General features: G+C 44.3%; 2 protein-coding genes across 8 annotated transcripts in view; one reads left to right on the forward strand and one right to left on the reverse strand.

Annotated features, from left to right (window-relative positions):
- Nucleotides 1-9,455, forward strand: part of Nr2c2 (nuclear receptor subfamily 2, group C, member 2) — an 81,641-nt gene extending 72,186 nt beyond the window's left edge. For 3 of the 7 annotated variants that reach the window (NM_011630.3, XM_006505902.2, NM_001347342.1), the window contains exons 14-15: nucleotides 585-690; nucleotides 3,856-9,455. In NM_011630.3, the coding sequence (NP_035760.1) occupies nucleotides 585-690; nucleotides 3,856-4,030 (281 nt within the window). In that variant the 3' untranslated portion in view covers nucleotides 4,031-9,455. The remainder of the gene's footprint in view (nucleotides 1-584; nucleotides 691-3,855) is intronic. The other 4 variants (XM_006505906.4, XM_017321518.1, XM_006505904.3 and 1 more) reach the window with 2 other exon arrangements.
- Mrps25 (mitochondrial ribosomal protein S25) lies at nucleotides 5,909-20,420 on the reverse strand. Its single transcript, NM_025578.4, has 4 exons — nucleotides 20,237-20,420; nucleotides 15,107-15,213; nucleotides 12,106-12,193; nucleotides 5,909-11,605 (listed from the first exon to the last, which is right to left on the reverse strand). Exons 1-4 carry the CDS (start codon nucleotides 20,368-20,370, stop codon nucleotides 11,419-11,421), a joined length of 516 nt encoding a protein of 171 aa, NP_079854.2. The 5' UTR covers nucleotides 20,371-20,420; the 3' UTR covers nucleotides 5,909-11,418.
- Nucleotides 20,421-21,656: the final 1,236 nt, after the last annotated feature.

Here is a 21,656-nt window from a genome sequence, read left to right on the forward strand (position 1 = left end):
CTGGATAACAATAGGCCTGACTATGTATAGCAGCTGAAGAGGCAGAGAATTCCTGGTGGAACGAAAAAGGCACCTGGACTGGCCTCACATTCTTCTTCTCTAACTGTTCTCCAAACCTCTGGAGAAGTCATCTGGGCTTACCACTGACCTCAACAGCAAGAGCTGAATGTAGCATAACTGTTTTCTTCTTCCTCAGACTCCTACCATAACAAAGCTATCTATTGAAAAGGAGTCATTATGTAATTAAACATCTGAAAAGAGACTATTTCTCATATATATTTAGAAATCTCTCTTTCCTAGAGTAGTATAAAGCAGGAAGTCTAGAGCCAATTCAGGGGTGCTGTTTAGGTAAGGCTGTTAGGCTCTACCTGGGAGCCACCCACCTTCCTAGGACTCTTACAGCCTTGGAAAAATACAGAGGCAAAGCCAGTATTGTGACAGCTTCCCAATTCATTGAGCCAACCTTCAAGTTCAGTTGCTTATATTTGATACGTATCAATCAACAGACTAAAAAGAAAGATTAAGATTTCTATAATACTTTCCAAATTCAGAAAGAAACTTGGGGTTTACTTTTCTGTTTTCAGATCATCCAGGTTTGACAGGCACAAGCCAGATTGAGAAATTTCAGGAGAAGGCACAGATGGAATTACAGGACTATGTGCAGAAAACCTACTCTGAAGATACTTACAGGTGAGGCACAAGGCCATGCCCCACACAAAAGAATGGGTGGGGCGGGATGGGGTGTGGTAGGGCATGTGGCTGGGTCAGATTCTGGCAGTGTAGAGAGCCTCCTTTAGATCACTAACATCTCCAGGTATAAGAAAGAAAGAGCACAAACATAAGAGAATGCCAGGCTGGATGCTTCTGACTGCTGGTGACAGTCAGAAAAGGAATACTCTTCTGGAACTAACTCCTCACACATTAGAGAGGTGCTTAGCACTCATGGGGAGAGGCAGCATTAAAGTCCTTAACAAAAATGAAATCTGGCCCAAATTAAGAAGTGAGTTACGTAAGGCAATTTTGCCCTTAGATAAAACTGATGGGGGAAAAAGTCCTTTTATATAGGTGAGAATTAATTGGTAATATCTTAACAATAGGATGTATATTAGCCTAATACATATTTTGACAGTATAGTTGATCTGCCAAAAAATAGAATGTATGGCAAGCTTTTCCAGGCCCAATTTTCTAACTCTCCCTTTCCTCCCAAAGTAAACAAAAGTAACAATCCAGAAAGACGGTTAGCCTGCTTTCCCCAGACTTGGATCCTCTGAGCAGAATTAGAATTAGGCTCCCTGAACTGCCAGGACTACTTCTTCCTGCCGTGTACTTCTCAAAGGAAATGCTATTGTGCCAGTGGCTCTGGTGGGTTTCTCTGTGTAAAGTCAAGACAGTTTTTTGTACATCTCCTTAGCACAGATGCAGTTTCCCAAAACCAACTTCCACTAGGATCATTGAAGACCTTGAGTCACATGATACGAGAACGGGGCTGTGTGTGTGTGTGTGTCTGTGTGTGTATGTATGTATGTATGTATCAATGTATGTATCATACCCACAATTCTGGTCTGGTGTGTAAGGAGGTTGTTCTCTTCTGAGGCCACAGTGTTTCCATGGTGTCTATGGTCAATAGATGGCCTTGGAGTCTGAAAGCAGAGCCCCTCACTCTTGAACCATAATTCTGCAGCATTAGAAAGCAGATGTTTCATTTTTAAGCCTGAGTCAATCCTATCCAAGACAGAGACCCAGGGCAGGAAAGGTGAAGAAGGCACTTATGAGATTCAGGGCCAAAATGAGGAAAGCTATCCTACATGAATCAAAAACTCATTTCAGCATTTCTTCAGTCTTTAATAGATAGCATATTGTGTTGTATTTTTCTTTTTATATACTTTCTAGAGCGGTGTGTGTATGTGTGCATGTGATATGTAAGAGGCACAGGTGCTTCATTGGAGGTCAGAGGACAATCCTTGGGAGTTTTCTCCCTCTGTCCTGGAGCTTGAACATATGGTCAGGTTCTTTGGAACACTCATTTACCTACTGAGCCATCTCACAGTCCCTGTAACTCACTTTTCAGGCTTTTGTGTCTTTTTTTATATTAATTCTCCTGAAGTATCCTAGCTTACCTCCTCATTCATCCTCTGAGGGCCGGCCAGTGTTCCACGAAACCCAGCCTGATTTGCCTTGCTGACTTCCTGAGACTACTTGATCTGTTTCACCCCTCAGATCAAAAAAGAAAAACTAGAGTGATTAGGGTCTCACTATGCAGCCGTGGCTAACCTGAATTTACTATGCAAACTAGCCTGGTCTGACACTCACAGAAATCCACCTACTTGCCTCCCAAGTGTTGGGGTTAGAGACATGCACCATCACACATGGCACCTACTTTCTTTTTGTGTGTCTGTGTTGGTGCACACAACTTGGGGGTCTAGGAACCAAATTCAGGTCAAAATCCGGCTTAGCAGCCAGTACCCTCATGTTGTTATCCCCACCATAAAATTATTTTTGTTTACTTTATAACTGTAATTTTGCTACTGTTATGAATCATAATGTAAATATCTATGTTCTCCAGTGGTCCTAGGTGACCCCTGTGAAAGGGTTGTAACTCACAGGTAGAGAAACACTGAGTTAGAGATGGTGCGACAATTAGAGCACTTAATGCTCTTTCAGAGGTCAGGGTTAAGTTCCAAGAGATCCAACATCCTCTTCTGACCTCTGTAGTCACACTTGTTCATAATATATGCAAGTAAAACATTCATACACAAATAATAATTTATAATTAATTTTTTCTAATAATTTCTAAATAATTTTTTTTCATAAACAAGGTAGGTATTGCAGAAAACTTGGAACATTCTAGGAAGCCAAAGAGGGAAAGAAAATTACTTCATCAAAAACATCCCCTCAAGGATATTTTTTAACCTTTTTTTACTTGGCTCTCATGCCAAGAAGAGCAAACCATGAGCACGTAGCTAACATTCTTCCAAAGTGCTTTTGCACAAATATGCACATGTAATACAACAGCTGTGCTCTTTTAAATAGTCACTGCACAATCTGGATCTCTCTGCTTTCAGTAACTATAGATTGTTATGCCTCACTGTATAGCACAAGCTGGCCTCCCTCCCACTTTACTCTTCTTGCCTCAGCTTCCTGAGTGAGGTGATTGCAGATATGCATCGCTATAGTATCCTTCCTTTATTGAGTTTGTAGCAGTTCATTATAGGAATACAATACTCTGTACTTTAACCTATTATTTGTTGGTAAATTTCAAAATTGTGTGTGTGCAGGTAAGAAGAGTAGCTTTAAACAGTTTAAGGACTTCATAGTTACTATTAGAAATGGTTTTTGCATTTATGTTGTATGTGTATGGGCATGCATATGTGTAATCTTTCTTTCTTTTTTTTTTTTTTTTTTTTGGTTTTTTTGAGACAGGGTTTCTCTGTGTAGCCCTGGCTATCCAGGAACTCACTCTGTAGACCAGGCTGGCCTCGAACTCAGAAATCCACCTGCCTCTGCCTCCCGAGTGCTGGGATTGAAGGTGTGCATATGTGCAATTATAACCCAAGTGTAGGAGTTAGTTCTCTCCTTCCACAATATGGATTCTGGAGATCAAGCTCAGGGTGTCAGGTACTGTAGTCAGTGGCCTTTATCTACTGAGCATCTCACCAATCCTATACACATACACACCTTTTATACTTTTTTTACCTTCATGCTAAACTTTTGTTGTATTTTTTAATTTCAACAACAAAATCAGATTGATATAGTAGGTCTGTTTGGTTTAGTTGTACATGGAGCCAAAAGGACCTCCAAGAATTGGCCACAGGCAACCAGACACCTCATTTCTCTAATGCCTGCTCTCTCTTCCAGATTGGCCAGGATTCTTGTCCGCCTACCAGCACTCAGGCTCATGAGCTCCAACATAACAGAAGAACTTTTTTTTACTGGTCTCATTGGCAATGTTTCAATAGACAGCATAATTCCTTACATCCTCAAGATGGAGACAGCAGAATATAATGGCCAGATCACTGGAGCCAGTCTATAGTGCACAACCAACAGCTGCCAACAGTGGGATGCCTCCTAGAACTGTGCAGGTGCAAGGGAAGGGAAGTGTAGCAGTGTCTTGGTGTGCACAGGTGTCTCCAGTGTGTCAGCCACTTCTTCCTGTTCATCCCAGACAATAGCAACTAAAGATGAACTCTTCCCTGCCCTAAGAAATGTTTTAACACCTTTTGGTGATGCAGATTTTGGAACAATCTTTTAATTCAATTTGTATTTTAAAATTCTCAAAGGGCAAAAAACAATACTGAAGTTTTATAATGTCAGAGACTAGTATTAAAAGAACCTAAGAACAGTATGTGTAAATACATTAAAAAAAAAAAGTCCTTGGAATTAATAGCTACTAATTACCAGGGTAATGTTAGCACTTTCTAAGCACTTCTTATCAAATCTGCAATGTTAACATCTTACCTGTGGACAGGGCAAATGGAAAACTGTGTCTCTTTTGTCAAAATGCTAATGATTTCTGTGAAAATTCACTAGGGTACAGGAGACAATCGTTCACATTTGTAAGAGGGCAGCACTTCTAGCTGTGTGCAGTGGTGGTGCTACGCTAAATTCCTGTGAGTAAAATGTGGATTCCTGGCATTGTGTGCAGGGGATATAACTTGCAGTGACCCAATAAGAGCTGCTATGCCAGCAGAGATAGCCTGTCAGGGTCCTTACCCTCATGGTTGGTCCCAATCCCTGATGCCTTTCTGCAGACTCTTCCAGAACATGGGCTCCACTAATTTTCAGAATTAGATTGCAGCTTGTCAGAATGCCTGTGATAAGGGTCCTGTAATTCTTCCAGTGACTGAAAGTACACCTGGATCCCTCTACCAACTTGTAGGAACTGGAGCCTTTGACCAGAGTGCAAGGTGGTTGACTGCACCCTTTGACATGACCTGTTGTCCAGGTTGAGTGTGGCTTCTGCAGTGAGAGTTCCTATTCCTGGTGCATGTGGAGAGGGGCCAGTATCTGATCATTCAGAACCTGCAGCTGGGTGGGGGTTGTGTATCCTCGCTGTCTGGTGAGGGACTGGCCTTAGATTGTGAAACAAAAGGCATCAAGAGAAATACTTTCTGATCTTTTAAGTATTAGTGATTTTAGTGTACTGGGACACGATGTTCTTCAGTTCTCCCAGGTATGTGCTAGTCCAACAAAGCTCTCTGGGGCATTTGAGATAACAAAAGTAGATCATCTTCTCTCTGAAAGAGAATCCAAAAATAATCCTCAGTCAGGGCACATAGTGCAGGCCTGTAACCCCAGCACTTGGGAGGCTGAGGCACAAGAATTATACTTTGAAGGCCAATCTGCGCAACTTAATGAGGAAACTCCTGAGTTTTAAAGGAGTTTAAGGGAGTGGGGTAGGGTGGTGACTTAAGTGGTAATGTGCTTGCCTAGCATGCACAAGGTCTTGGGTTCCATCCCCAGTACCAAAAGAAAAAAGAAAAACCTTCATTCACAAATTCCCTTACGTTATAATGACTATAGTTTCCAACAAGAAAGAATACAGAATTCAGTTCCAAGGAAGTTAGATCTGACTTAAAGCTCTTTGCATTCCTATGGACAGGAGACTGGGAAAAAAAAAAGTGGAAATATACTTGGTATTTGCATTTAGATTAGCAGAACTTAAGCAAAATACCTCCTGTAAGGTTAAGTTTGTACCTGTTTATGGGCAGGTACAGCCATGGGGCTCAAGGCTAGATAGGCTGTTTCCTTTTGAGGAGTTAATGACACTTTATTCACTGCTAGTGGGATTTAAGTACAGAAGTATCTCTAACTTCTAAATTCCCAGCTAGATTTGGAAGCCAGTGTTGGAGAACAGCAGGGATTGCCAGTATAAAATGATGGAAAGGACATAATTTTGCCAGCTTAAAGCTTTTTTTTTTTTTATGTATGTATTCAAAATTAAGACAAAAGCTCTGGACACCAGTATAGTTCGAGTCTATTTTAATCTCTGTAGAGATTCCTGTAGTACATTAATCAGTACACCTTACAGTGCTGGCTTTGCTTCCCTTAGGGTTTTAGAATGTGAGCCACTCAGACAGGGCCTGGACAGCCTGGCTCCCATTTGGTATTTAGACCACATAGTTGGATAAGAAGTACCAGCCTCTAAGATGACACTGAAGGGGGAAAAATTTTTTTTTTTTTAATATAGAAAAGAGTTGGTGATTCTAACTCTGGTCCTTTGTAAGTTCCGTCATTAGTAATGGCCAATTGACAGGGCCACTTTGGGCCAAACTCCTTCACTGGTTGTCCAGATCGTTGTGGCCTTACCTTTAACAATTGTATCCATACAATGTTCTCATTAACTGAAATCATTTCAAACTTTGAATGATGCTCCATTCCATGGCTTGTCGAATGACCTATGAAGGTCAGCCCCAGTTGCTTCTGGGCTTCAGCTTTCAGGGCTTTCCACCCTTGATTTATGAGTCTGTGATACTCCAAGCCTTATGAAGCAGGGCTGACCTGTCTAGACACCCCTCTCAGGGAGGTGGACAGACACACTGACCTGGCTACTTTTGCAGATAGGCTAGGGTGGAGAGATACACACCAACCCTGGCTAACTAGGCTCTTTTCCAGAAAGGTCTTAAATGTTGATAGTTCCATGTTAAAATTTGGGATAAAATATGACAGGAGATGTAGACAGAGACCAAATTCCTTAAGCAAGTCATCCTAGTTACTCCTCAAATGTTACAATGTGTCGCTGTCCTTCCAGTTTGCAGTGTGTGTTGAAGAGGCTCTTCACTGCCTCTTCTCTTTCTGAGGCTGCAGTTGGGGTTGTGGTGTCTTGAGTTTCTATAATGAAATTCAAGTGAGTCACTTATGCCCTTGGAATGGTTTTCTAGTTTGTCAGTGTCAGTATTAGATGTGGATGGTGTTCTGAGGTAGTCATGGCATCAATCAGGGTGGTCAGTATGGCTTTCAAATGGAGCAGCAGCATCCACACTATATAAAATTGTTTTGAAGGGTAGTACTGCTCATGCAGTTCTCTGGTCAGTATCCCTAAGAGCTGGACCTATTGTCTGGGACCTGATGTCATGGGGGTCTGGAAGACTGTTGCTGCTTTCCAGTGGCTGGGTGCAGCGGGGCTGTTGGTGCTGCTGAAATTCTAGATCCAGGCCTTGAAAAGCATCACTTGACAGCTGCTTTTTTTTCCCAGGGGGAAGGTCCTGGTAAGACAGATGCCCACCTCTTTCCTTTGCCTATCTCCAATTACGGAGAACCAATCTCCAGATTACGGTTCTTTGCAAAAAGTCTTAACTCTTATGTCAATTTCTAAAGACAACTCCAAAATGAGATGAGGTTGACCTAGGTGTTTTGTACAAGGTTCTGGACCTCCTCATTGAGTGCCTCCCATCAGTGTGTACTTTCTGTGCACAACCTGTCCCTTCAGCCACACTGTGCATGTCCAGAGTTACAGGCCTAGATGACTGAATGAATGTACATGTGTTCATATTATCTTCTTTGTACAGTGTATATAATGTGTGTACATAGGTGTACATTATGTATACAGACATGTAGCCACATATTCAAACTTCTATGTTGTCAAGAGTTGATGCTAGCGTTGCTAATGTGAATAGATATTGGGGTTGCAAGGTTCCCTTAACAGGAACGTTGTGCAGGTGAGTTTCTTACCAACTTCATTTTCCTTAGACAGGGAGCTGCCTGGGCCAGGTGGCACTAATTCCTGCACAAGGAAGCCTCGAGCCAGAAAAGTCCAGATAGGAGGGCAGTTCTCTAAATTTACAAGGGCCCAGAAGCTGCAAGAGATGTTAGCCTAATATCCTAAACTAAGGATAAACTTCCTTTTCACAAACCAGTTTAGCATAACTGGAAGGAGCTTGGTGACTGAGACCCTTGGTCTTCTTCAAAGGCTCCAAAGCTGGAGCTTCGTGTGGCTCAGACATGGGCATTTGGGATCCAGGGGCTGCAGCAGTCTCCCTTGTTTACCCTGGGCTCTGTCAGCAAGACATGGGGGCTCTCTGGTGGTAAAAACAAAATACCAGTCTACCAAACATTCTATGAAAACAGTGCAGATAGCTAAAAACTGCAATCAGTAAATTATCCTAACTTAGCTACATTCTGTAGAAGTTGTATTTAATAGTACGAAAGCTAAGGCTGACATTTTCCTCATCTAGCGGGTCTTTGCTGATATTCGTCCCCTATGATTGGGATTTTTGGGCTGAGATGTGGACTTGGGAGACAGGGCCCAGCTTGGCAGAGACTGCTCGTGGCCACAGTGAGCAGGCATCTGGCTTGGATGAAGCCAAGTGCAAAAATTTGCCTGACCCACAGGTTGCTCTTTGTGTTTTTGAAGTAAATTACTGGAGTGTTTTAAGAAATAATTGTTAAGACTATAGTCCTCAGTGCCTTTGGTGAGACGTGGGTCTTTTGGCTTCAGCTTCCCACTCGTGTCCCTGGCCTCACCCTTTGTGGTTGTTCAATCTTGCCTGTGTCATTGCCTGTTGTGACAATCACACTATTAAAAGTGGCTTTCCAAGTAAAACACAGGGAAGCTTGGTAGTCCCTAAATGAATCCTTCCATTTTCTCTTTGGGGGCTATTGTCTTAGCAGCAACCTAACAGTAAACTTAAAAGTGGCTTAGGAAGGGGAAACCATCAGACATTTCTAATGCTCAGCAATATGCACTTTTAGTTAATTTTCAATATTGATATTTATACATGGAATGTAGGAAAATGCTCAATATTACCACTCTTAAGTTTTAGTGTTTGGGTAACATTTGGTGTAGACTGCACATTAAAAATAGCCTTTCTTCAGGAAAGTACCATCAGTTGTCATCCCAACAGCCTACTCATTCATGGACGCTAATGCTGCTGCACACACAGCTCAAGTGCTGGAATATTTTTCTAGTCTGTTTTCCCAATTAACTTGTAAATCAGTGTTCAACTAGTTTTATAACTGAAAAGCTGCACATTTTTGTCATAGTACCAACTAGTTTGTACCTGTAGTTTGAATTTCTCTGTTAAGATAAAACCTTATCACCCCCCACCCTCAACTCCCTTTTTAGAGGACATCTACTAAAAGAAAGTCCAGTGTGGCATTTTCTTGGGTAATGACTGGTTGTGTAATTTCTGCCCTTCACACTGTAGAAAACACCATGGATGCCATTACCTTCTGATTCCAGGTTAAAAACCTGCAGAGAGCTGCCATTTTGTACAGCTTTTCTCCCCATGTAAATGAGCTATGTGATGGCATTTAAAACCCGCATGTTCTTTTTAAACTGAATTTTCTATCTAATCAATGTCTTCAGTCCTGAAGGAGAATCTGCATTGTTGTCTGTATAGAGAGTTGCTGTGCATGGTTACGAGCGCCTTTTACTAAATGCTGTTCAATGTGGCTTTGTTGTTGTGGCTTAATACTACCTACATGAGGTTTATACTATTAAAGTAAATTCAAGACTAGTATGTGTGCTGCTCATCTTTTTTTCCTCAAAACAGTCACATGTGGCCTGAACCCCTCCCGGGAGCCAGCAGTGGGTAGAGAATAGTCCATCAACACCGTCATCAGGTGGAAAGACATCTGGTGGGAACTCAGACTGAATTCTCCATGTCATCCAGCATGGACATAAGGACTCTACATAGACATTCCCAGAGCATGGTGGTGAGACAGGTGTGGAGTCAGATGTCAGACCCATACACTAGGTAGCTATTTGTTGTGGGCAAAAAAATGTGTCCTCAGATGCAGTAGTTGAATGAAACTGCTCTTAATGTCTTCTACATTTTACAATTGAGGCTTGAATAATGTCATTACAGAGCTCACAGTTGCCGGTGGCACCTCAGTGTGAAAGCTGTCACTTCAGAGGACCATCAAGTCAACTCAAGTCTGTGTGGTCAGTTTCATGTGTGTAAAACCTGTCACTACTAAAGTGATAGATTTTAAAGAGATGACTTCTCCCAATATCAATGGTTTCCTCAGACCTGCATCTGCTCCAGGCCACAGAAGTTATCAGTTGCCCACATGTTGCCCTGTAGCCTTGCCACAGCTTTGGCAGAAACAAGGGTCAGGACCAAAGTGAAGCTCAAGAATTTGTCCCCTTGGGACCTGAACTTTATTCTTTTTTTCAAGGTCCATGCTTAGGATTTGGGCCCTGGCCGTATCTGCCATGGAGGGAAGCAGTCTATTCCCTGATACCAGCCATTAAGACACCATGGGAACAAAAACTCAAAAGAATGACCTGTGGGGGGCTGTACCAAATTCTATTGAAGCACTCTTATCCCTTACACATCAGAGCTACAAGCATTCCATTGCAGCCCCTACCTGGTCTGCTGCAAAATCACAAACCAGAACCAGAGTAGACAATGGAAAGGCACTATATTGCAGATAGAAGGATTCTAGTTGCACTGCCTCCCTGAGACCCCTGCACCAGGGGCCAGGAGAATGGGAGTGAACTGGGTATGTGGGGGGGCGGGGGGGAGGAGGGCAGTTGCCCTGTTTTGTTGCATCTAAAGAGTCTTGGGCATTTTTAACAACCACTGCTTTATTTTGCCTCATAAACTCATACCTATATGGCCAAATGCCAAGAAGTCTGTGGTAAACATTAGGTGACCCTGGAAGATTCTGTTGTCCACTGAAGAATGGAGTCTACATAGCTAAAATGGCACTGATAACTGGAAAATATACCTAGAAAGGCATCCGGGAGTGTGTGTGTCTTGTCTGTCTCTCACCTAGTAAGCAAGAATTGAGAGTCAAATTACCACCCAGGTGGCATCTTCATTCTCAAAGCCAGAAAAATCCATGCTTACGGTTAACACAATGCCACTGGCACTCCTCCACCACATGGACTTGATGGCAAGGAAGTGGACAAGAGATTTGGTGACTTCAGCTCACATCTGCTGAACTGAAAGGCCAGGCCTGAAATGATCCTACTGCCCAAGGTCTCGTTACTAACTGGGGCTGGAGAATCTCCCCTCTCTCAGGAAGCAAGAATTGCAGGCTTTAGTACACTGCCCACATGTTTGCTTTGGACTGCTAAGTAAGAACATGGACTCTCCCAGCTACATTTGGCTCACCAATAACAACAGCCCTCAACAGCTTCCAGAGTAGAAACTGGAGGGAGATTAAGTGAAAGCAGCAGGGCCAGTTCCAGGACTGAGACAATCACTGACTGCCTTGCACCTCCTCATCCCAAACTCTCTGATGCTGATGGTCTTTAGACCAGCAAGGCCACACTTACTATGTATAGGAAGACTAAATCTTTTATTGACATCTGTTCAGCAGCTGGCAACCCTGGCCTTCATCCCATGTCCTTTAAACAGATGTGCAAGCTGGCCTTTCCATTGCAGAGTTCCATCATTTATGGTACCAATGTAATCCATCTCCACCAGTCAAATGCCACCAGTCCATCCCAGATGGCCTTGCTTAGACCTAAGTACTGGCTTTCAGAGCAGCTTTGTACTTCCCTGTCATCTCCTTGGGTAAGGGCACCAAGCCAGGGCAGGGCACCTGGCCTTCTACTTCGCACATGCACTCCCGCAGGCAGTACTTCCGGGGGCCAAAGTTGCCTGGATGAAAGCGCTGCTGCTTTTCCAGCTCCTCCTCCCTGAGGGTCTCCCTGCCAAGGAACACACAGAGTAGCAAAACATGACCAGGGGCTCCAGACAGGGGCAGTCTCTTCCATGTGAGGGGAAAGGTACTGGGAAGCAGACCACTGGAGCATCCCATGGGGATGGGAGCTAGGGGGCTAGGGGCTAGATGGATAGGAGGGGTGAAGGAGCCTGTGTCTTGGCTTCCCGCCTTCCTATCCTTCCTCATTAAAGGAGCAGAAAAGAACCTGGGAACTGAGTCTGATCTTCCCTTTAGCTACATGCATGTCAAGGCAGGGGTAACCCTTGCTCACTGTCACAGCAAGGAAGTGGAAAAGAGATTTGGTGACTTCAGCTCATATCTGCTGAGAGAAAGAAAGGCCAGGCCTGAACTGATCCTACTGTCCAAGGACTCGTAACTAACTGGGGCTGGAGGACCCTCCCTCGCCATACCCTCTGTACATGTCCCCTCACTCTCACATTTTTGGGAGCTGAGTTTTGCTCCCGTCAGGTCAACCCAGCAACTCACTCTTTCTTGCCCAAGATTTTCTTTATGTGCTCCATGATCTCCTTATTACTCTTCGTCTCCACGTCTACCAGGACTTGCTCCCCAGAATCTGCAAACAAGAGGCACAGGGCAGGAGAGCTGAGGACTCAGGCATACTTCTCAGCCTCAAAAGGCCGGGACTGCCAAGATGTGCTCCATACCTGTGGCCTTGTAATGTAGATGATTGACAAGTCAAGATCACCATGGTCTCCAACTTGCTTTTTGTAGTAGAAATCAATATTTTTATAAATATCTAGATTATGTATATATGTGAATCGGTGCACAAAAGTGTTAGGTACCTGAGGAGTCCAGAAGAGAGTGTGAGCCCCCCCAACCCACGGGAGCTGGAATTACAGGCAGCTCTAATCTACAGCTACCTATAACCATAGAGACATGGTCAATAGCAAATGGGACAGAACCAAATACACTCTTCTATTTACAGGCAACTGTTTTCAGCAAAGATGGCAAGAAAATTTCAACTTAAGCTTTTTTATCAAACACTGGAACTGGCTACTCACATGCAAATAAACATTAGGAAAAAATTTAAAATAGACCAAAGACATATGTATCATATAATCTGTATTCATATGTGAAGGACAGAGTAAATCTGTGAAGTTGTTCACTGTCTCCAAGTGCAAGTCCTTTATACATATATACATATGTAACACAAGCACACTTTAGCTAAAATGTTTTATAAAACTTACAGAAGAATGTCGCTCATTAGACAGTGCTTGCCCCAAAACACCACCACCACTACAAGAGAAAATCTTAATGATCTTATTAAGGAGCAAATTTTTTTCAGGCATATTTAAAGTATGATCATAAAAAAAGGTCAGTACTTGAATTTTAAATTCCTTACTTTCTGTTGTAGGAAACACTGTAAGCCAAAAAGAGGAAGAACGGACTTAGAATGCACATGTATCTGATTAAGGACTTTCATCAGAGTATCTATGAATTCACAACCCTGCAAGATATCTGACTAAATGTTTGAGATAGTTTGCCACTTTAAAAATTAGAAATACAACAGTGAATGACACATTTAAAAAGTAATCAATATTACTAATTAAGAAAATACAATATTGCAGTGGCTAAAACTTTTAAGAGCAGACAACAAGGCCCTCATAAAGAGGCTGGTTAACTCAAGCTTAAACACTGTTTGTGAAGGGGCACAACACTCCTACTGCCTAGATCAAAGGTGTGGGTTCTACCACTTTCCCTGGCATCCTCAAATCTCCTTTTCAAGGTCTCAGCGCTTTAAACCTCATGCAGAGCTCATCGGTGGGCTGAGAGACTGACATAGTAGAAGATGCTCAGGGCTGGAGAGATGGCTCGGCAGTCAAGAGCACTAGTAGATGCTCTTTCCAAGGTCCTGAGTTCAAATCCCAGCAACCACATGGTGGCTCCCAACCATCTGTAATGAGATCTGACGCCCTCTCCTGGTGTGTCTGAAGACAGCTACAGTGTACTTAGATATAATGATAAATACATCTTAAAAAAACAAAAACAAAAAACCGATGCTCAGCTGCAATAAATCAACAGAAGCTTGGGTCCTCCAGGCTGGGAGTACTAACATTCAAGAAGCTGAAGCAGGAACCCAAAAGTTTGAGGTCAGCAATATAATGAAAGCCTGTTGCTAAAACGATGAACTGCGTGGGAGGGATATGGCCATGTGGTAAAGCACACACTCACCACCTGAAAGACCCTGGGTTCTGGCCTTAGATAATTATCCAAAAAAAAAAAAAAAAAAAAAAAAGTTTTTGCAAAAGAAATACCTGGCTCCTCCCAATCTTCCTTGCATTTGACTATGGTTCCCAGGAGCCAAGATGCAGTCCTGTGGTGTAATTGGTCTTTCCCATAAGGTACGGGGCTGGCAGAGGGACTACCAGCACAAGCAAATGGCTTTGCTATGTCATGGGCAGCTCCAATCCTAGATACCCACCAAGCTCCCAACCAGGGACAGGTCCTTTCTCCCACTGACTCTACTATCCAGAAATAGAAAAGGAATTTTCCCAAGAGATTCTTGTTTACATGAAATTTAGAGGCAAAGCAAGCAGGCATACAGTGGCCATATCAAATCCTAGCATTTGAGAGGGCCAGTCAGGACTACACAATCCCATCGCAAAAAGTCCTAACCTACTGTCCCTGAAGAAAGGGACTGAATGCCAAAGGGAAGTATCTTGGTTCTCACTATAGATCTGTTCTATGCCATGCAATGACTTCATTACATATCCAGGGCTTGCTGTGGCTCCAAACTGTAATACTGGCCTAGCAAGCACACAGAAGCCCTAAGAACACAAAATCCTATGACTGCCTTCCTTCACCACAGGACTTTGTTGACCATCTTGCTGCTTTTCTGTGTATTCTTCTCTCTCATACACAGAGCACCCCCCCCTCACTAAATACACAAAGAGCAGAGCTCTTTGCCCATGACTCCTTGACTGCCTAGCACCTGGCCCCAAACTGCCTCTCAGTGACATTGCATATGTGCCGCACACAATAGTGTGCTTTCTGTGGCACTTTCTACCTCTTATCCAGGAACCAGGAGTGCTAGTGCCTAGCATCAGAACAAGAAAGGAGAGCACCCACAAGACATGGTGGGAGCAAAAAAGAAGACTGTGCTCAGCACTGAGGGGTACTAGGTTCCTGAGAGCCAAATCCAGGCCTAAAGGCTATTTGGTTTGGGGGTTTTGCAGTGCAGTGCACTTTACCACTGAGCTATGGACACACATCTCCAGCAAAGGATCTGTTTTCATTCTGTAAGCTCACAGGCAAAGTGTGAAGACACAGTAGCACAGAGCAGCAAAGGAATGTGGGTAAACTGGACCACATGATAGGCAGAGGACAACTAGAGATGAGTTGAAGAAAGACAGGTGAAGGAGCTGGGTCTAGATCTCAGGAGCCACTGGGTAACTGGCAAGGGAAGCTAAGGCTACAGCTGCTTACAGCTGGAAAGGGACAGGTGGGTCTTCCTTGCCTCACTCACCTAGATAGAACCGCAGGAAGGGCGATGGCGTCATGTTCTTAAACATCATGATCTGCACCCAAGGATTCTTATACTGGATCTGAGGGATGTTGAAAAACACAAATTTCCTGCAAAAAGCAAGAAATGAACCCATGTTAACAGGTCTCTAGAAATGAACCCATGTGCGTCTCCATGTCTGATGCCAAGTAACTCCAGACTCCAACTCCAGCTTTGTTGACTGCAACTTCCTTCTTTCTCTTATACTGGTTCCACACCCTGTTGGCAGCTCTCCTTGGTAGGTATCCCACGACTCTGACATCTCCAATATCTTGGGGTCTACAATGCAATCTAGGCTCTAGCTTTATAGCTTCATACAATGGGCTCCCGGAAACCCCATGTAGAACTGTTCTCCCAAATGCCTGGCCTCAGTGGCTTTCCTTAGCTATGGAGGAAGGTTCCATAACCCCTTCCTGTATCCTTGACTAAATCTAGAACCGGAAGGTGTCAACTACTTCTGCTTGCTTGGTTGCCCCCCATCCGCACCCCTGCCAAGACTTGCATTTGCATAAGTTTTAACTGGCTAATGGTTTCTAAGCAGAAGAAATCCACCAGGCTTATCCCTTTCACAGGAACTGCTGCAGGATTAGCAGAGCGGTACCCCGACTTAAGGGTCAAGTACTAACTCCTTTATTCTATTACCATCAGGCCATTCTTTAAACTTTTTACCTCCCTGAGCATAGGAGTTGGCTCCATCATTACATTTCCTGGTGCTCTTTTTCTCCTCAAATTGTGCAATTTGTATTTCTCTTTGCCTGCCCTGTTCCTTTTCATTGTAGATCTGCAATAACCACCCAACAAAGTCAATACTATGCTGTCTTGAAATCTCCTCTGCCAATGCCATTAATACAAACCACTTCAAGTTAGCTTCTGGAAGATCTTTTGGACAAGGGCAAAATAATAGCCACATTCTTTGCCAAAATATCATAATGGTCTTTAGGCCAGCTGCTAATATTTTATTTCCTCTGACTCTCTTGAGCTGAGCCCCGACAGTCCACACCACCCTCATTATCACTGTCTTCCCTATTCCTGCTAGGATGGCTCAGTAGCCTCACTAAAGTGTTTGAATGCACTTCTAAGTCCAAAGTTCCAGTCTTCCACATTCCTTCAACAAACATGATCAGGTAATATTTCCAGTCCTTGGTACTTCTGTTTTTGTTACTGTTCTATTGGTGTGAGGAGACGCCATGACTAAGGGAATTTTTATAAAAAGAAAGCATTTAATTAGGGATTTGTCTACAGTTCAGAGAGTTGTTCCATTATCACGTAGGTGAGTTGGTGACAGGCAGACAGGCATAGTGCTGGAGTAGCTGAGAGCTTACATCTGATCTGCAAGGTGCAGGCTGAGCAAGAGGTACTGGGCCTAGCATGAGCTTTTGAAACCTCAAAGACCACCCTTAGCAACACACTTCCTCCAACGGGGCCATATCTCCTAATTCTTCTAATCCTCAAACAGTGCTACTCCTTGGTGACTAAGCATTCAAACATAATAACCTATTGGGGGCACTCATTCAAACCACCACACCATGTGACAGCTTTTTAGAAATGAACCTATGTAAATCTAATCCAAGAGTTTTCTCCCTGAAATTCTGTGCATGCCTTTTCCATGGAGAAAGTCTGGGACTTGACAAAAACTGTAAGAGGAACCTGCCTCCAAAAAAGTGAGAAAAAACAGGCATAGAAGACTGGTGTGTCCCCAATACTTGCACTTCTGTAAGTATCAGGACTCATGTCTAGTCACTGAGAAAAACAAACTAGTGCTCCCTCACAGAGTTCCTAGCACCAAGTCCAGAGTCCTGTGCAAACAGGGCTGCATCTCCATATGTGCAGTGGACAAGTTACTGAACGGCTCCTTAGCACAGTGTAGAAGAAATGGCAACAGGATAAGAGTGTTACACTATAGACATGGGGGGTGGGAGGTTGGCACACCTATAATCCTATACTCCCATGCCTCAGGCAGGAAGACGGGTGCTAATTCTGCTACAATAGCACAGTATACACATCAGTAAAACTGATTCTGTGCTATAGGAGTCGGTTAACTGCCTTATCCTGTCTGGCAATCAGTTGATGGCGAGAAGCTTTAAAGCTAGCAGAACACTAACTACATTCCCCTTTTTAGATCTCAGTACCTGAATGAGCCAAATGGAACAGAAAGTAAAGATACTGAGGTTCAGGCTGGAGTGTTCAGATCAGCATGGTGCACCAGGAGAGCCCTAGCTAAGTAAGTTCTAACACAACCGCAGCAGAGCGCCGCAGCAGAGCGTCTTCCTAGCATCCACCTCAGAACCACAAAGCAATAAAGCACACATAGCTGTCCACAACACAGAGCAAATCTAGGCCAATCTTGGCTCTGCATACTGTTCCCTCACCACCCTGAATCCATCTGCTATAAGGACTACCTGGCTATCTGGCTTCACAATGGGTTCAAATGGCTGGCAGGAAGTACCAGTGACAGGTAAAAGGCAGCTATTTCCTTTCCCGGCTCAGCCCTGGCATGTCCAGCCTGAAGGCTCCTGTGGCCAGACCCCTTGGTCCTCAGGCTCCAATGGACATTCCTAACCTCACTTGTCCTGCATGGGCTGGGGTCCATGCTATCCCTCACTCAACGTTTCTTTTCCCCATTTCTGTCCACACTTTTGTAAGCAATCCCTTAATTAAGGCTCCTCAAATGCCCTCACTCCAAGGCATCCTTGCTTCCTTCCTGTTCAATCTGCCCCACACCCACTGATCCATGGAACAGGACCTTAGCTTTCTATTTCTAGTCACATGACATGCAAGGACCAACTCTTTACCTCAATGATCATGCCAAGAGGTTCCTACACCACCAGTCCAGATTGAAGCATCTAAACTAATTCCAGGGATGAAACTGAGTCAGCAGAAAGGCAGCCTGAAACCACTCGAGACACTACCACAACTGGGACAGAATCTGCAATTAAAGTGCCAAAAATGAAGCGATTAAACACGGCTAACACAAGGATTTGTTAAAGCCAAGAAGGAAAATTAATCACACGTTCCCCTTTGGCTTGAAGTCACAGAAAATGAGTCTTCACAGTGTTTAAATTATCAGAGAACTCATGTTCTGACTGTTCAGAAGTGACCTTCGAGGGAGGATAGGCTGAACAGGATGCAGATGTGTGTACAGGCAGAGGCAACGGCCATGAGAACCATACTCCTCTTCCGCAGGGTCTAATACGTCAAAAGGGTGCTATTGAGATGGCTCAATCACTAAGGAGCTTATTATACATGCAAGACAACCAGACTCTGAGCTCCGGGATCCACTTAAAAAACAAACAAACAGGTAGGGGGTTATAGAGATGGCTCAGTGGTTAAGAGAACTTGTTGCTTTTGCAGAGGACTCAGGTTCAGTTCCCAGCACCCATATGGTGGCTCATAACCATCTGTAACTCTAATCCCATGGACACCAGGCACCAATGTGGTGCACATACATACATGGAGGTAAAACACTCACATATACATTTTTACAAGCAAGCCAGGTGTGGTGTCACACATCTTTAAACTCAGTAGTCAGGAAGCAGAGATAAGCAAGAAGATCTGTTGTTAGCTGGAAGCTAGCCTGGTTTATAAAGGAGTTCCAGGCCAGCTAGGCACACCGTGAGACCCTATCTCAATTAAAACTTAAGGAAGATTTTACTTGAGGTTGGAGAAATGGCCCAGCAATTAAGAGTGCTTACTGTTCTTCCAGAGGACCTGAGTTCAGTTCCCAGTACCCACATCAAGTGCCTCACAACCACTTGTAACTCCAGTGCCAGAGAATCCAACACCCTCTGGCTTCATGGGCACCTGCACACATATGGTGTAAATAAACTCTCATGACATACAAAACACACACACACAGAGAGAGACAGACAGACAGAGAGAGAGAGAGAGAGAGAGAGAGAGAGAGGTAAAAGGCCAGGTGTGAGCCCTTGCTTGCTGGCTCCAGGCTTACTGACCAGCCTAGCTGAATCCATGAAGCCCAGGCTGAGAGACCCTATTTCAAAAAGAAACCAAGTCAGCCAGCTCCTTAGAAACATTATCTTTGGTTGAATGCTAATGTATCCACACATACACAAACACAGGGTCGGGTGGGGTGGAGACCTTTAAGTAATTACATCAACACAAAACTTGAAAAAGTGAAAGAACTGCTTCTGGGGAGGAAACACTGCCCTGAAAGCTCCACAGCACACCACCCAAAAGCTTGAAGGCAGAACTTGTCAGCAAGTCTCTGTCTTCCCATCCCAAAGCACAGAGCCTTGTGCCCACAAACCAGATAGATATAGATGCACCTACTGGATCAAATGGGCACAAGGTCAGCACCTGTTGCACTCTGCCAGGCACTTTATTCTCCAGCAACCCCACACCACCACCAACACACTGATGTTGTGGTGTTCCGCCTAGGAAAAATGCTGTCAGAAGTTGAGAGAACTTGTGTGATCCCAAGGTCATACAACTAGTTAAGAGGCCTTTGCATATGCATAAACTCCTGACAAGTGGGGAGTAGAGCCCGAACCCTCTGGTCCACCGAGAGGGTTCCAGAGAGCCCTCACCCCAGCAGATCCCAGGCTAGCAAATCTTAGGTCTTGGGGGTCAACTTGACCAGAGAAAATGGCTTGAAGGCGGCTTCTGGCTCTCATGAAGTCAAGGTCTTTGCCACAGGGGCCACTCTCCACCTTGAAAATTATTCTCTTCTCTCTTTCTGATCCGTTCTACAAATCCACTTCTATCTACAGTCATGTTTATCCCGTACTGTGGAAAATCCCAGTACTGAACCCAGCGTTTTGGGCGCTCAATAAATGTGCAGTAAGTTCGGAAGGGTCCAAAGCATTGCTCAGAGATGATAAACGGGTCAATGAAACCTTTCATTCATCAAGTGTCCTAAGCAGCAGCAAGCCATGCTGTGCACAGGTGCGGAAACTTACTACTCCGCTCCCAAGGCGTTCCCCGCGCCACAGCCTCGCACAAGGGGCCAGCCTTCCAGCCGCAACCCATCCCTCCGGTGGAGGAGCACTCGGGTTTCTATCGGGGATCAGTCGGGATGCCCTCCACTGCCTCAGCTTCTTTCACTGAACCCCGAGGGCTGTGACCCACACTGACCTGGCGCCTTCGCCCAGTTCCCCATACGTGTTGTAGTTCACGGTCATGATCTTCACAGACTCCTTGAATACCACGTCCCCGCGACCCAGGTACTGCAGCGTACGGCGGATCGGGAAGCGACCCTTCATCGGCATGGTGGAAGTCAGGAACTCCTCAAGCCGCGGACCAGCGCGGCTCCGGGAATCTTGGGAGGCACTTCCCGGCGGCCAGCGCGGCCGCGGGGCAGCCTGGGACTCGTAGTTTGGGCCCGGGCTCGCAGCCGCCTCAGCGTTGGGAATCAACCTGTCGTTTTTGTCTTCACAGAAACCAATTATCTTCTCCCAAGATCTCCAGTTCTGAAGTGAAGAGCTTGACGGAAAAGTCGCTGTTGATTCAAAGGGAAAACTTATTTGCAAAGGAGGAAAGAGTGGCTTGCTCTGGCGCGTCAGGGTCTGCCTCAAAGGACTCTGCTTAGAGGAGGGGGTCGTTCGCTTGTTAAGAGTGGTTGTGACAGATATGACAAGTCAACAATCAACATGTCACTCTGCGCTGCATTTTTTTTTTTAGGATTTATTTTTACCTTACTGTTTTGCTTGTGTGTTGTGGCTGTGCACCACATACACGCAGTGCCCGCAGAGGCTGGAAGAGGGCGTTGGGTCCCCTGAAATTGACCTTACAGAGCTGTGAACTGCCATGTGGGACCTCTAAAAGAGCAGCAAGTGCACTGAACTGCTAAGCCATTTTTCCAGCCCCACTGTAATTTTTAATCGCTGTTTATGGCTGAAATTAATTTTTCTATAGGATTCTCAAGATTTTTTCCCTTTGTAATTATGTAAATTTTCAACTGACTTCCCAGGCTTCATAGATGAACTGTCTACTGATAAGCCCATTAGAGCATTTTTCATCTGTTAATCTTTTATTCTAGTATTTTTTTTTCAAAACTTAAGTGTTCTTTCCTCTGCTCAAATAATCCAACAATTCTAGACATGTCCTGTGCACACATGAAGGCTGGGGGAAAAGTGTCCTGCTGTGTTTCTGTTCTCTTAGTAAGCTCCAGCAATTGGGATTGTAACCCACACTTCTGGGGTTACAGGCACAGATGATCTCACCTAGATTTTTACATGGATCCTGGGATCAGAACTCAGACCCTCAAGTACTCTTACCCACCGAGCCATCTCCCCAGCTACCAAATTGTAAATTGTTTTAGTTTTTTTTTTTTTACTTTATGTCTATATTTTTTAAAAGATTTATTAATTTTATTTATGAGTACACTGTAGCTGTCTTCAGACACACCAGAAGAGGGCATCGGATTCCATTACAGATGGTTGTGAGCCACTATGTGGGTTCTGGGAATTGAACTCAGGACCTCTGGAAGAACAGTCAGTGCTCTAAACCACTGAGCCATCTCTCCAGCCCCTATGTATGAGTGTTTTGCCTGCAT

Source organism: Mus musculus, chromosome 6 (assembly GCF_000001635.26).
Source record: "Mus musculus strain C57BL/6J chromosome 6, GRCm38.p6 C57BL/6J".
NCBI lineage: Eukaryota > Metazoa > Chordata > Mammalia > Rodentia > Muridae > Mus > Mus musculus.

Coding starts and splice junctions, on each gene's coding strand:
- Mrps25 (NM_025578.4), bottom strand. CDS start 20,370: ATGCCGATGAAGGGTCGCTTCCCGATCCGCCGTACGCTGCAGTACCTG. Junction 12,194..15,106: donor CTTCCTGCGGTTCTATCTAG/GTGAGTGAGGCA, acceptor TCTTGTTTGCAG/ATTCTGGGGAGCAAGTCCTG. Junction 11,606..12,105: donor AAAATCTTGGGCAAGAAAGA/GTGAGTTGCTGG, acceptor GTTCCTTGGCAG/GGAGACCCTCAGGGAGGAGG.